The sequence below is a fragment of the Cottoperca gobio genome, chromosome 4 (genome assembly GCF_900634415.1).
Source record: "Cottoperca gobio chromosome 4, fCotGob3.1, whole genome shotgun sequence".
NCBI lineage: Eukaryota > Metazoa > Chordata > Actinopteri > Perciformes > Bovichtidae > Cottoperca > Cottoperca gobio.
Genome location: NC_041358.1, coordinates 19,168,422 through 19,184,703, shown reverse-complemented (window position 1 = coordinate 19,184,703; position 16,282 = coordinate 19,168,422). Strand labels below are relative to the sequence as shown.

The 16,282-nt window shown below is 40.3% G+C and overlaps 1 protein-coding gene across 5 annotated transcripts in view; it reads left to right on the top strand.

The window, feature by feature from the left end:
* The window catches only part of negr1 (neuronal growth regulator 1), a 134,790-nt gene that overhangs the window by 92,195 nt on the left and 26,313 nt on the right, over positions 1–16,282 (top strand). For 2 of the 5 annotated variants that reach the window (XM_029429312.1, XM_029429310.1), the window contains one exon: positions 9,040–9,081. The exons of 2 other annotated variants lie outside the window; for them this stretch is intronic. In XM_029429312.1, the coding sequence (XP_029285172.1) occupies positions 9,040–9,081 (42 nt within the window). Of the gene's footprint in view, positions 1–9,039; positions 9,082–14,224; positions 15,287–16,282 lie in introns of those variants that run through there. One more of the 5 variants, XM_029429315.1, reaches the window with a different exon arrangement.

The window sequence follows — 16,282 nt, the reverse complement described above, 5'->3', positions numbered from 1 at the left end:
GAATTTTTTAACATGGTTAGGGAAGGATTCTGTATAAAGAAATTATTATTTGCTAAACATCCTGAGGCTAAGACAGCAAAAGCTTCCTCAAAGCAGGTGCAGACACACAATACTGGCCTATTATGGCATAAACCCAGGTTCAATCCTTGGGCTTCAGCAACTACAGCTTCGTGGTGCTTTCCAACAAACACAAATAACATTGTTCATTGGTGGGAAGCCAGTGAGAGATAATGTCCATGTCACTGCACTAGCAACTTCCTCTAGTTGGTCAGGGTGTCTGCACAGAGGCGGGGAGATCTTGGGAAGATAGAGTGAGCCTCTGGCTGCATTTTACCTTCCTGGTGAGGGCCGGTGGACTTCATGTGTAAGGAGGCATGTGGCTGCCAACGCACTACCCATACCAACAGTAGAGGAGGCAGTCATAACAACTAAACTCCATCAAAACCTCTGTGACACAGCCCAAATTAAAATGATACATTATGAGATTAACAAAGCAGTAATTATGGAGTCAAATATTCAGAAAAGGCTTGATAAGAAAGCCATCACACAAAGGCACATGCCATTGTTTGAGGAGATCCTGATTGCCCCACGAGCACTGGGACGAGTTGCGTTGTTTAGTAAAACCTTCTTTCAATCTTTTCAGATGAGTTTGAGTTTAAAAAGCGTCTGAACAATAGTAGATGTTGCCAACTGCTGAACACACTGTAGTTTTAGATGAAAATGTTGAAAACGCTCTGAAGAAGGCTCCGTGCCGCAATGCCTCAGCATATGTTTAATGTGATTTGTGCCAATAAACGATTGGAATGATAGTACTTTATCCTCCTCGACTTTGAAAACTGGGATGTGCTACCCTTTTACAATTTTCTTTTTTTTTTTACTGTAGTTTTAGATTTGTACTGTATACTGTAGGCATATATCTCATCGTAGTCATAATATCCACTGACTGGAGCAACTCATCAGCCTATTATAGGACTACCTGGTGATTTCAATGGCTGATTGGAGTTCTTGATTTCCTTAAAGTATAATAAGCCCAATATGTTGGAAATGCTCAAAAGACAGAAATGATCAAAAATAAAGATAAAAGCAAAATGCCCCAAGCCTTCTTCCCATTGTAGCTAAAGTCTGACAACAGGTAAATTAACGGACAATGAATACAAAGCTTTTTGAAGTCCTGGTGCACAAACGGGGAAACATTTCCCTATATTTCAAAAGAGTGAAATCCAATATCCATCTACACACGTTCACAAACTTTTTCAAGAGCACTCTACTTTTCCCAGGACCACAATGTTAGGCATCTCAGTTATTTTGTCAGCAAGGAGTTGTGGAACATAATGTCCTCAATATTTTAGAGAGACTATGAGTGAAATCCATTTAATGTAGTCTGTGATGAAATATGAACAGGTGAATTAAATTATTCACCAGTTTGCGCTGCACCCTCTGATGATAACATTGTCCCTAGCAGGCCAGCTACTCAGAATGCGAAAAAGTTATTTCTGTAGAGTTGGCAATTGTCAAAGGAGCACTCCACTCTCCTGTTTGTGTATGCACAAAGAACATCAAAGGCTTGTCTCAGATCCTCAAATGGATGATCTTAATGTGACACTAGCAAGGCCTCAAAGGCAGAAGCGGCAAAGAAACCCTCAGAATAGTCAGAGGAGGCAGCTTCCTGTGCTGCCACCCCCAACTTCTCTCTCCTCCATTCCCTCTCTTTATCTCTTTGTCTGTCTTTTTCTATTGTGGCTTTGTCTCTCTGATTCTCTTATCTCACTCTCTTACGCTCATTCTTTTGTCCTCTCCCCCCCCCCAACCCTTTGTCTCTCATTCTTCCTCTATATCATCCTTTTTCTCGCACACACACAGCGTCTCTTGTCCCTCCCTTTCTCTCTCATGATCTCCACTTATGGAAGACAGGCCAATTCTGCTGTCGCTCTTAATGAGAAATGGCAAGCAATCGTCGCAGCGCGCTCTCACCGGTACATCGATGCAAATAACAAAACCCAGAGGTTAGATTTCACCACGGGTGACTTTGGATTGCTATTTTAGAACCAGTCGATAGCTATTGATGAGCGAGATGGGAAGGGGGAAAGGGGCATGCATATTTGATAGAGCATCATACATTGAGGTGAATTTTAAGTGGGAACGCAATGTGGGTGGTTTGTGAACTAATTGGAAATGTATGTATATGTACAGTAGTTTCTTTGGATGTTTCTATTACACTGCAAGGTTTAATGACCGTGCATGAATTGATAAGGTCAAGTGAGGGTCAGCCACTAGTTAAAAAGATTAAATATACACCGAAATACGAAGCATTCAGGGCTCTGGTACAGATTCTGAAGTTGAAAGGTTCTTATCCTTCAGCAGAGTTTGTTTTAACCTAACAGAGTCACTTTAAAACAGTCCAGGAAAATGCTTGCCATTATCGCTGATGAGATGAACTGTGACTCTGGAAAGCCTCCTTCCAGGGAAAGTAAACACATTTGCCTTCCATCCAAAGCAGCCACTGGAAGACTGCTCGTTTGGTTTCTGTTTCAAATAAAACAAGTATGGAAAAACAGAATTTGCAACACGGCTTTGTGCACATGTCGACATGGCAGGTTCTGACTAATTTCTGCTTCTTTTTTTTTTCTAAGTGAGTTGGATGGCCGTGTCCTCACTTTGTGCTGCTGTGCGGTTTTGGATTCAATTCTGCCAGTTGTGTTAAAACCATGTGGGTTTGTGTGCTGTTTAACCATTAGTCAGGGATTGTGATCTCTTTCAGCTAAGTACCACTTTAAGCTGTGTGTTTAAAGCTGTGGTAAAACACAAACTGGATTCTTTGGAGCAGAAAGAAAGCATACAACCTTTTCGTCACTACTTGTAGGAGTACTGTGTGTGTGTGTGTGTGTGTGTGTCTGTGTGTATGTGTGTGTCTGTGTGTGTCTGTGTGTGTGGACAAAGCTTTTTATTTCTGATTGCTTTTTGAATAACACAATACCCGATGTCATCAGTGAATGAACAAATAATAAAGTAGAAAAGCACTTGTCAAAATTGCCTGTACTTCTAAACAGTTGTTAAGTTACAAAGGTGTAATCTATTGGATAATGAGCTTGAATGATTGCGATAGAAACAATCAAAAATAACATGGGAGGCTTTATTTTTTTGTGCTTCTATATATGTTTGCAGATGGAACATTTGAATGTAATTGATTACAACTGAACCAGAGCTCGCACAGGTCTAGTTTCCCGCCGTGATTTATTTTCAGTCAGTTAGCTTTAATCACAAGACACTGGCTTCCTCTCAATAGCTTCACAGTAACAGAAAAGTAATCACAATTAATGAGGTTTCAGCTTTCGGAGAAAATTAATAGTTTTTTGTCGGTTTGCATTAGCAGTTGTGCCAAACCAACACTTGAACAAAACCTGCAGAGTGGAACTTGATCGGTGAATTTGTTTTTACACAAAAAAAAAATAAGATAAGATTAATATAAAGGAGGAGTGAGTTTTACTTATTGAGTTTATCTGACGTAAATTTGATATTGCATACAGAGTTAGCCCGATTTGGCGTTTGTGGCCAGATGTTACAGTCAGCATGTTTGCTATTATGTACAATATAGTTTTTGTCATATGTCCACCAGTTTATGTACCATTAGTTCTGGCTTTGCAGATGTTTTGTGTGGGAATTACTATACTATATCAGAATTATGAGCATTTCCAGTTGGATTTTCTTGTAAAAGCTGATGATTGACTGCAGTTAAACATCAGCACCTGTGCTAACTTAATAACATTAGCTCTTAACTGAAGTTGTCCTGAAAAACATGATCTTTTTTTAGTTTGGAGTATGTGGAAATGTGGCACAAAAGAAAAGTAGAGGAGGAAGGAATGGAAGTTAAAGAAAAACCTGCTGCTTCCTCAGCCCCAAACTGTTACAGATGGGAGTGGTGATTCAACAGACTGTGACAAAATGTAGTGATAATGTTTGACAATCTAGTCATTAATGAGAATAGCCTGTGCTACGCATAAATTGTCAACATAATCTTTAGTTAATGATTAGTGTTGTAACGAGTACAGCTGAGCTGGCCCCAGATTGTGTCCTTCATATATATATATATATATATATATATATATATATATATATATATATATTAGCATTATATTCAAGGTTGTTTAACATCATTTACTGCTGTTCTGTAAGTATCTCCTGAACCGTCACAGTCTCTTTCAACCATGTTGTACATTGTATTCCTAATCCAAACAAAGATGGAGGCCAGAAATGTGCTCATTTTGTTACGGATAGTACAACATGTACAGTAAATGTCGTTATACATATCAGTTGTATTGGTATATATTGATGTTTCCTGTTTTCTATAGTTTCATAAATGTGTTAATAGTTTGTATTTTACAGCATGAGCAAGGGCATGGCATGTCCTTAAGGGCAACAGTTAGTGGAAGGTTCTTTCAAAGATTACTGGGTGTTTATGTTTCATTAAACTGAAAGCTTAGCTCTGTGACTCCAAGGTCATGGTAATACATGAGGCACAAGCTGGGGCTAGTGCTGAGCCCTTCATAAGTCCTGCATCCAAGTACCTGGGTAGCCTTGTCAGGCCAAAGATATAGTGTATATGCCAGTTCTATATGCTGTATTGGAAGTTCCTGGAGTATTCTTGCTGTTTAAGAGAGTACAGAAAAAGACATTTTTATATGTACCAAAGCGTCTGACGGTTGTTGTTGCTGACAGTCTCTTCTTGCAGGTGCACAAATAAACTATATAGACACCGCACACTCTCACACACTATATGGTTTTAGCTGAGGTATAGCAATCACCAAACTGGCAATCCCTATTTCAACTTCCCATTTCATGTGCTAGATGGAAGGGAACTTCGATGAAAAGACTGAGGCCATTCACTCCAATTTTCTGAGGAGTCCTCCAGCTTAATTGGTCAAGCTCTTATCCCCCAGCCCACCTCGGCTTAGCCCTGGAGGAGATTTTTTCCGCCTATACCTCTGCCTTCATTTCCTCTTTCGTCCTCTCCCCTCCTCCCCTCCCCGAGCAGTAATCGGAAGAGACTGATGGGGGAGAAAAAGAGTTACTCTCTCTCTCTCTCTCTCTCTCTCTCTCTCCGTCACTGCTCAGCCTCCCTCAGGCAAGAGAGACACTGCTGGCTAGTTGGTTAATGAACATTGTGTTCGTTTGTCACGCTTATCAATCACCGCATGTGTAGGTGTCATTTCAACACGTCTCCTCATCTGCCATTGTTGTTGATGATGTTGTTTGTTGTCACATCGTGTGATTGTATCTGAGTCGTGGAGCAGAGAAATGGGAGCTAAAGGTGAAACCTGAAACGTGGGCGTGTGTGATTGCAGCTTAAAATGCAGGGAAGTAAAAAACTGAAGCCATGTGGGGATTGGAAGGCATGTTTTAGCAAGTTATTTTTTATTTTTGCATAAAATTACAACCTCTTCTTTCATTTAGTCATAAAACCAGCTGGATTCTGACGATATTCATCTTTTTTTAAATTGTTTTTCAGTGTTCTAACATTACGTATCAAAATATGCTGAATAAATCTAGCATCGCGAGGTTGCAGTGTCCTTTATTTCCCCCATAAGCACCCTTACAGTGTTGCGTCATTTACCTATCATTTGAAGGCCTGAATTTCCATATTTAGGCAATCAGAAAATCCATTAACATTTTCCCGTCTAACTGCAATGAGGAAATGTTGCTGTAGCACCAAACATTCATCCTGTAGTGTTCATCCTGCAGCCCAGCGGGCGATGGACTTTATACCCACCCAACCTCGCCGACGCATGTAGGAGGCCAGATGCACTGCTGAGGTACGCTCATCCCTGGATGACTGAGCCCAGTTGATGCTCACCGGATGATACACTCTGTGGACAGCATTAAAAAGGACATAGGATGAATAAGTAATTTGCTGGCTAACAAATGAAAACCGACTGTTCCATCGTCAGTGAGGAAAATGTGAAATAGAATAGCTAAAGAGTTTACACAAGGATTGTGACCCTGCATGAAGAAAAGCATGATAATATGATCAAATGGAGCGATGAAGATGAAGTGGAAGTTTCTTTGGAACATCCTCTTCCTACATATTCCTTTAAGAGGTACTAAGTAAGATTTCTTCTTCTCTATAGCACAGACAATGGCCATATTCTGTCTGTGGGGGTTTGGTAGGATTAGGATCAATATTATTGACTCAGTATGTAATTCATCAGGTGTTGCGTTTTGGCACAAATACTTGAAATGTGCAAGACATGTTGCCTCTCGTTTTATTAGCTCGCTACATTGTCTCTCTATTATCGTGACAGTGAACAACCTCATGTTAAGGACGACCCCCTTACATACTGTGCAGTGGCTGTCTGAGTTGTGATGTTGCAGCTTTAGTATTAACTCCTCATTATGCTTGTGATGAGCTAAACTGAGCGGGGCCACACATGAACATTGATTCCCACAAATCATGTCCTATAAATCTCTCGCATTATCCCGTCTACAGAGAACAAAGAGGATAGCAATCCATGAAATGAAATGGCTGTGAAAACTAATGTGTTTTATCTTGCAAGTGAGCATGCAGCACAAGGTCGACTGCCATATACAGTGCGTGAAATGATGCGTTGCTCTGCTCAATGAGAGAAAGTGCCCAAGTCAGTGTGGAGCTATGAGGGAGAGATTGCATGTCAAAAGATGTTCCACAGTAACGGACCAGTGTCTGAGAGCTCACAAAATGATTCACTGGTGAATCCACACTCCAGTATTAATCAGATAGCAACCGTCTGCCTGTTCGAAGGAGGAACTAAAAAGAAACTGTCTTCACATATGGGCTCCCCCAGGAGTACTTAAAGTGGAAACATTTGTGGAAGAAAAGATGAATTTGACCACTTTCCTACCAATATACCGAGGGGGAAAAGGCATATCATTTCATGTGTGAATGCTGATTCCTACGCAATTTCCCCATCAAAGCGAATGATGAAATCAAACGAAAGCAAATGTCTTATATTGTTGTTGGCATACCAGTAGCCTTTTATAGGCAACACAGTCATTACACAGTTGTTAGAGTGCCTCTGAAAAGTGAAACGGCGACCGCAGATTGAGAGCCCGGCGTGGACGACAGCGCACCCCAACAATTGAAATGGTCATATTGAGTTTCCATGTAAATGGATTAGAATGGAGAGTTTAAGTAGGCTTCTGAACTATCGCATGGCCTAGATACAGCAGCTAACTGCAACACCATAGAGTAGTATTCTTTTTTTTTTTTTGCGTGAATATATGCGTGTGAGGTGAAATCATGGCTGCCATGGTTTTCCTTGTGATGGATAAGTTCCTCCTCCACCATGAAGCCTTCTTCGTTTTTTACCTTTTGTGAGGAGTATAAACTGTTTGGTTTTTTTTAGCTGCAAGTGTAAGACGTACTGTTGGTGTGCCACGAGCACAAAGCTGGAGAAACCCTATGAACCACTGCATCACTTTGAGTTGAGCTCTCATAGTGAAGAACAGCTTTGCTTTGCCAGACATGCCAGATTCTTCCCCCCACGAATGAGTCACTGCACAAAGCTGTTCACAGTTTAACTTGAATTAAGGGATTGTTTACTAAACAGGAAGCCCTGCTATTTATGTATTTGTCTTAAACTTGAGCTCAAATGGGCAGTAATGTTTGCATTACAGTGATATATATTTATACCAAAGCAGCATTGAATAATGTATGCTGCACAGCAGAGTATGGCTTTATCAAAGGAATTAACAATGTCATTTCTGAGTCCTCAGTATCGGTGACATCACGAACACCTAAATGTGTTCCCGTTATCTTTTGGCTACAATATGTGACAGAGAAATCGCACATTCCCCTTTATTCCCCCGTTTGCATCTCTGATCAGTCTGCTAGTTATTACAGAAAACTGTTTTAACCAAGCAAGTTTAGTTCCTTGGACAACAAAATGTGCAGAAACATCTTTACCATAAATGTGACAAAGTATAAGATCTACTTGGTGTGACATTTTACTCGTGCACTTCAAAAGTAAAGAAGATGTTTTTCTGCCGTCCATCCGTGGACACACTAAGCTCACACTGGACTGAACATTTCTGAATGTGATATTATTCCATCTCTCAAATGCCAACAGTGGCTCAGCCTGGAATGAGTTCATAAGGTAATCAGATTGGGACTCTAGAGTTCTGTCCTCAGAGGGATCAAAGGCAGATTTATGCCACATTCCCACTGCACGGTACGGCGCCGCTCTACTCAACTCAACTCGCTTGGAACCGTTCTCTTTTGGTTTTCCATTAGCAAAAGTTGTGGATTGTCCCTGGTACATTTGTTGGTGCCCCCTCGGTCTGAAGCCTAATACTTAAAAGTGGAGTTAAAACACTGCAGACCACTGATTGGTCAGAGTGAATTGTCATAAGCGCGACATATGGGACAAAAATTACGACTTCCAATACGATACCTGCCTAAAGTATCTCGATGCTGATATTGAAACATTACCACGGTAAAAACCTATATCATCAAGAAAATTAATAATATAATAGATGACACAATATGGAACTTACATTTCTTAAACTTAATTTTAACACGGAACATATTTAGATGATGTAATGCAGGGCAGTGGAGGATGTGAAAATGTGAAATATTGTATAGTTTCTTCATACAAACTATACAAGGGAGGGTCGGTTCATACAACCTGAAAACGAGGACATTAAATGGAGAAACGGCCAGTTTATCATCCCATAAGTGTGATGAAAGTTTTTTACCCAATCACAAAACACCTTCAGAGCTTTGAAACTGCCCCAGGTTCCCTTCATTTTTTGTCTTAGCAGCAACCCGTGTAAATCCAAGGCAATTGGGGGGGATAAAAGGTGTTGTTTATGAGCTTGTGGAGTGCCTCTTGTCACAGAGACACCGGTCCTTAATGTATGGAGAGGATTTGTCTCCATTCCCTGTCCTTTTGTCCTTGCATGCGTTTTTATTTTTACTTTACGTCTCCATTCTGTTAATAATACATGAATGTCCTCTTTCCCTCCCCCTCCCCCCCCCCCCCCCACCCCCCCTCTCCTCCCCTGTAGCAATTATTGAACCTACCACCACTAGTGCTGTCTCAAGCCCAGGTCAGTATATGTCACCATGCTGTACAGCAAATCAGCAAAGAGGTCCGCCGCCTCAGACTAACCTGAGCCGAAATCCTCTCCTCCATCTTGATTTATTACAATTGGCTGGCTGCGATGCCTGCTGGGTGTACAGCTTCATTGTATGTCCTTTATTTGTTTGATTTGCATTCCTTTTTTTTTATTTTAGTCATTTTTGGGGTTGGCTTCTACAGCCTGGCTATATATATATATATATATATATATATATATATATATATATATATCTATCCTGCAGCCTGTGTCATCACAACCCTTCCTTTCATTACAACACCACCTCCACCACCCCCACCCACACTTGGAGCAAACAGTAGCGTCATTAAAGTGGCTGTTCATAGGCCTCTGGGTCTGATGCTTTTCATAATGCTAATGGCTTCTTCTTCGTCTTCTTCTCCTCCTCCTCCTCCTCCTCCTCCTCCTCCTCCTCCTCCTCCTCCTCCTCCTCAGCTTTCTCACCTCAAACACCGCCACTCTCCTGCTCCTCAGTTCTACCTAAATGCAGTATACATCAAAGGCGGGAAGCTGTTGGTGGCGAAGGCTCTTGGTTTTGTTGCTTTTTGCAAGATGGAATCTCTGCTGTCTTTGTACTTGCATCACTCCCTTTCTGTCTTAATCTTCCTATATCCCTCTCTTTTCTTTCTGTCTCTGTTCTTTCCTCTTTCTAGAACAATCAGTTGGCTCTCTGCCACACTCTTTAACCTGATCTCCTGCCAGTGCTGTTGTCAGTGCTACACTGTCAATGTCGCCATGTCCCCCTCCCCCCCCCCCCCTCCTCACTGTGTTCTGTCGCTTCCACATTCCAGCCCAGAGTAATCCCCTCTGCCTGGTCGTCTTTTCTCCCTCTCTAATGGTTTTAAGCAAGTCACATAATGTAATCTCTCACACTGGTTACATTATTTTTTTGCTTAATACTGTTCATGCTCACAGAAACATGCAGACATGCACTCACACTGAAAAGCTTTCGCTGGTACAGACACACACAATAGCCACTGACATGAAAACATGGGGAAATATTCAAACATGCTCAAATGCACCTGCACTTACAGTACACTCGTAGTCACATGTGAGGATTCACACTGCATGATGAATCCGCTAAGCATTTTTGTGACTTTTCCATCCAGCTCTGTGGATAGACGCCATTGTTTCCTCTCCGCGTTTCATGAAGACACAGCCGTGGATTAGCACGTGTTTACCTGTCTAGCTGAGCCAAATATAATTATCCATGGAGATTCTCTCAAATAACAATTTAAAATAAGCTCAGCAGCAACGAACAGTCCTGGCATGACCCTGAACTCTCATTTGATGTAACGCTTGCAGAACAAATGACAATTTCATGGTCCAAAGGAACACCACTGGTTTCAATCGTGGAGATAAACTCACTCAGCGACCCACTGTTCTTGTTTTGTTCCAAGTTGTATTTGAAGTTAATGTTTTGATGGCGCCCTCACCAAGTGGCTTGGGAAAGGGAATTATTTTAGATCCTTGCAAATGGCTCTTTGTCCCAACTGTTGTTTAATCAAGTTTAATAATTAATTTTACATTATATTATCTGCTTTTTTTGCCTCTGTGGATAAGTTTGGGAAGATGTGCTTCCAAAATAAGGCATTCTAGTCTGTAAAGCGATCAGGAGATCTGTGAGGTGGGAAAATTGTTCATCCCTCACTGCACTTGAAGTGCATGTTTCAGCCCATTGATCAAGTGCAGATGACAAAGAAATTCAAATGACAGAAAGGAAACAACGTTAATAGGCAACATCAGTCATTGTGCTTTTATATCCAGCCCTGTTGTGCCAGTTCTACACTAAATTAGTTCAGGTGGGCCAAAATATTTATAATATTCTTATTTACATGCTAGATATTAGATTGTTTTGACTCTGATCATGTGTACTCAACTAAGCGTGTTCAACAATGACAGTTTTCACTATGATCCCAACTTGTAATTGAATTACCACCCAGCAGTAAAGGCCCTGTCACACATATCCGTATGGCAGAAACGTATGCCGGCGCATACGAAAATTTGTCAGAGTCCAAATATGTCCAACTTTTCATCGGATCGGAAAAGTGAACATATACAGATACGCATGTCCAACCTATTGATAGAGTATCACTTACTTATACAAAATGTATCAGACGAAAACCCAACGAATGCATAACATATACAAAAATATGGCGTATACAAAATATCGGCAACACGCTGGTGTGCGTAGATATAAGGTAAGGCATAAGTAGTATTCGTTAAGAGCAGGCGGTGTTACGCAGGGGTGCGTTGTTGAGCGCTGATGTTTTGAGCATGTTCAAAATTTCCGGACGTACCCAACGTGTGCTCCATAAGATATGCAGACGTTACACATAAGTTATGTTACGTTAGACATACGTGAATACGGAATACGTACGTGAATACTTACCTACGCAAATATAGTATGTAAATACCTACGTGAATACTTACCTACGTAAATATAATACGTAAATACTTACCTACGTAAATATAGTGCATGAATACATACCTACGTGAATACTTACCTACGTAAATATAGTACGTAAATACAGTACGTGAATACTTACCTACGTAAATATAGTGCGTAAATACCTACGTGAGTACCTACGTGACTACGTTAGAGGAACGTTAGATATAGGCTACGCCGGCCGACGGTGAATCCTACAGCCAATGTATTGATAACGAGTGAATAACCTATTCCTACCCTATGTTAAGATTATGCCTGACGACGGAGTAACTTATTAAACGTGTTTCTACAGTACAGCTAGCGTTCAGCATTTTAGCCGCTCTCCAGCATCAGCATGACGTGAACCAAATGGCACTTTTCCAGCTCCGTTGGCCAGACGCTCTGATACGTTTTAAATAAGTAAGTGATACGATATCAATGTTTGACATACGCATAATAATTTGTTATGTATACGTTATGTATACGTCAGCTACAACACCGCTGTGGAAAAGTTGGACGTAATTTTCATATACGCCGGCGTATGTTTCTGCCATACGGAACTGTGTGACAGGGCCGTATGTCTGACGTGTTCGGCGTAACTTCTGAGTCCTTCAAACAATCACAACTTAAGCTTAATTTATATCAACCTATTGCTGTATGTGTCACAAAACCGCCACTGTTGGCTACATTACAAACTGTACTGTATCCACATAAAAAATAAGTTTTGCCACTGACTTCTCTGTTATACTGACCACAATTTAATAAGTTGTTTCTCTTGCATTGTTGCGATAACATGAAGCTCTTATCAACAAAACTAAATGAGTTGATAGTTGACACCCATAGAAGCAGGAAGCCCCCCTACCCCGGTTATCATCCAAGGAGAAAAAGTAGAGAGATGGTGGCCTCACAGGCACCTTTGGGTCCAAAACAACAAAATCCTGGACTGCTCAGTTGACAGCACCCTTCCTATGAGGAAACTGAGATCCTTCAGTGTGTGCAACAGACTGTTGAAAGTCAGAAGTGGTCAGAGCACAGTTCTTGGATAGAGTGTGTTGGGGAGGCGGCATCAAGGCTGGTGATGCCAGTAAACTGCTAAGGAAGTCCAGCTCTGTGTTCGGGCTGGAAGCGCACAGTCTGGAGTCAGTGAGGAGGACGATGGACACGATGAACGCCGCCCTGAATAACCCCTCCCACCTTTTCCATGATGAAGTGTGGCAGATGGACGACACATTCAGTCACCAGCTCATCCCACCGAAGAGCAAGAAGCTACGCTCCAGGCGTTAGCTTGTGCCCACTGCCATCACAGCAACTGTGACCACAGCCTAAGCCAGCTGTGACCCCCCCCCACACACACACACACACACACACACACACACACACACACACACACACACACACACACACACAACCACATTTAACCCACTCCCACTCAGCCAGGCCTGTCACACTCACTGCTCACATCTCTAACTGCTCCAACATCTAGACTATTATTGTGCTGCTGACATGTAGACTAACTAAATACTTATATAACAACATATTCTGGTTACCTGATTTTTTTTATCAGGTTTTTAATTATATTTGTTATTATAATTATGCTCGGATTCCTTTAAAGGTCATTGTACTTTATGAGGATATGATGATAATAATAATAATACAATAACAATGCTTATAATAATAATAATAATAAAATAATAATAATACATATTGTGTAATATTGTATACCGTGACATTTTGGAAATCGCACCATAAAAATCTCAGATTTGTACAACCCTACTTCATAATAAATATGGCTCTATCTGTCATTTTCATAATTATTATTTTTGTTCCTGGTGGTAGCAGACGTTGTACTAGTGGAGTAGTTTGACATGAAACAGAAAGCCTGGCTCTGTCCAAAAGTAAAAGGAATCAATATAGCAGCACCTCTAAAGCTACAGTACTATGTATCATTTTTCTAGACCGACAGTCTGTATTTTTGATCTCTGACACTTGAATTTCACCCCTGGGCGTCAATATAATCTTGTCTTATCTTGTCCTTTCTTAACTTATCTCATGTCATAAATGTCATACCGATATGTTCACACTTGTCAGGGAGCCACAGACAGAAATAGAAACCATCTGTCATTGCAACAGAATCTTTGATCTACTGCATGAACGTTTATACTTGTTTACAATGGTAATATACCACATTTTGTTGACAATAAAGGTCTTAAGCTTGTTTTATCTTAAGCATATGGATTCGTATGTGTACCTAAACATAAAGCACTGATCCAATACTCCAAAGCAGCTGGCTCGTTGCCACCCTGTCATCCCAGTGAAATGTAGATCTGTGATAATAGCATATGCTCCCACAGGCTTTCACTTCCTTGTATTTCTGCAAATCACTTGACAGTAGAAAACCAATGTTCTTACCACTGTACTGAGCCCAATTTCTTGTTTTTTTGCGAGGCACAGTGTACAGTGCTACTGGTTCAAGGAATATTACATGCATTATACATAATGCATGTGACTTTCTGATTCCCATGTGTCATGTTAACTCCCAAATTCAGGCAGCAGAGTGTAGCGAAGTGAAAATGATCCGCATACTGTTTCACTCTCCTATTAAGCCTGTTCTTATCCCTCATTTCTCATTTCTCATAATATATACATATTTGTTCCATTATCTGGTAGAATCAGAACTAATGACGGAGGAAGAGGTAACTCTGATTCTGTCGTCTTGGAGGCCTGGCATGTGAAGCATTTATTTGACCCCCCCTGACCCAACATGATGCACAAGAGGGATAGGAAGAAAAGATGAATGAGTTTATGTGTCTTGGTAATATCGTGGAGTAGGTCATAAAACACAACTTGTGTTGAGAGGATGCGTGATGCAGCAACCTTTAAGAATTGTTCGCTTTTGAACCCAGAATGATGCACTGCATTTTTAGTCAAATGAAATTTCGATATATAGACGTTTTGAAATTAAAAGTCTCACAAGCTTAATGAAGGCCGCTTTCTGATTGATTTAAAATGTGAGTAGGTCGTATATCTCTCTTTATTCAAGGTCCGGAGCACAACATCAAAGAGACAATCTACCTTATTTAGTATTCTTCCAAAGTCCTCCAAAATTCAAAAGTCACTCAGTCAGCTCCCAAAGGCTCAGGGAGCTGGGCTAATCAAATTATTTTAGTGAGCATGTAAAGCTTCTTCTAATCAAAGGATAGATGGCTAATTTATGTCTGAAATTGGAGTAATGTCTTCTTTGGAAGATTACTTTAAACAAGATTAAGTTTCCTCTTTAAAACATTTTTTTTTGTTATCTGATGTTGCTACAAGTCGGACCCTAAGGCACATTTGTTGATATTACACTGCGCGAGGCCTTCTCAATAAATAAACAACTTGGCATTTTTCTCTTAAGTTCTTAATTAATATTCTCTCTTGGCCAACACTTTGTAAATATTAGACGAACTATTACTGTAAAAAGCTCATACGCACATTTAGTCTGACTTTGAAACTATGTAATGCATTACTTTGATCATTTAATCTGCAGCTGACTGTTTTTCAAAATACTGTTGCAACATTTTCTAACTTTGGCCCTTATACATAATGGATCTTTAGCTGTGTGCATTAAAATTTAATAACGTTTGGACTTTTTATCACAGTTTTTTCTTCATGTTTTTTCTTCATGTTAAACCTCTGGGAATTGATTGGGATAAAAGAGCAACAGTTGGAAGTAACATTTTAAATGAAAGTTTTCAGATGTTCACCAAGTTCAACAGAGGCACTGCAATGTGGATGAGACTGAATATTGGTGGCTTTAAGTTATTAGCTTGTTATGAAGGCAAAGTGACTGAGATTTATTTCTTATTGTTTGAAACGTCTTTTACTCTTTTGTCAATATGGTGTCACATCAAACAAAAGTTATGTTTGTAGTCATTTTTCAATATAAAAGCTTTGACATCGGAGTTGGCCTGCCTCTTACATTCACTAATTCACTGGAAACTATTTTACATATTGAACTCCGAGCTAATTTCTCTAAAAACAGAAAAGCATTTATATATTACAATTTAAATTCTGTATATTGTTTTACTGAAAATACTAACAGGAGTGTTCCTGCTCTTGGGCCCTACAGCTGTGCATACTAACTTCTTGCAATATAATCATATTCAACATATGCTCCAACATATGGTCCACATGGACTACTGGTTATTACTGATTATAATTGATAACCTGAATAGTGGGTCATCCTGAATTACCTGGTGATCAAGAAAAAGTCAAATATTCCCAAATGTCATTGAAGGAAATACTAAAAGAATATTAAAGGTATCTTTGATTTAAGACACAGTAATACGTTTTTGCTGGCACAGTATGTCCTTAATTTCCATCAGGATTAGTTGTGACATTGTGCAGGAGAACGCTGATACTTAGAGATTGATATTGAATTCCCTGGATGTGAATGATTGAGCTGAATGGATCTGGCTGTCTTTTGTTTCACCCCAGGCACAGTCACTCACCGTCAACCAGTCCACATCACCAAATACATAACGCTATCTTCTATATGCTCCTCAATTTCGTTTTAAACCAGACTTGTTTCACATCCTTTATGTTGTCTTTTCAGACAGTTTTAAAGTCTAGCAGATAAGCAGTCTGACAGTCTAGGACAGTCAAAGAGAACCAGGTACCAGATTGTTTTTCTACATAAATTGTTCTGTTGCTCTTCTGTAGCTAGAAGCACGAGCCAGAAGGGCA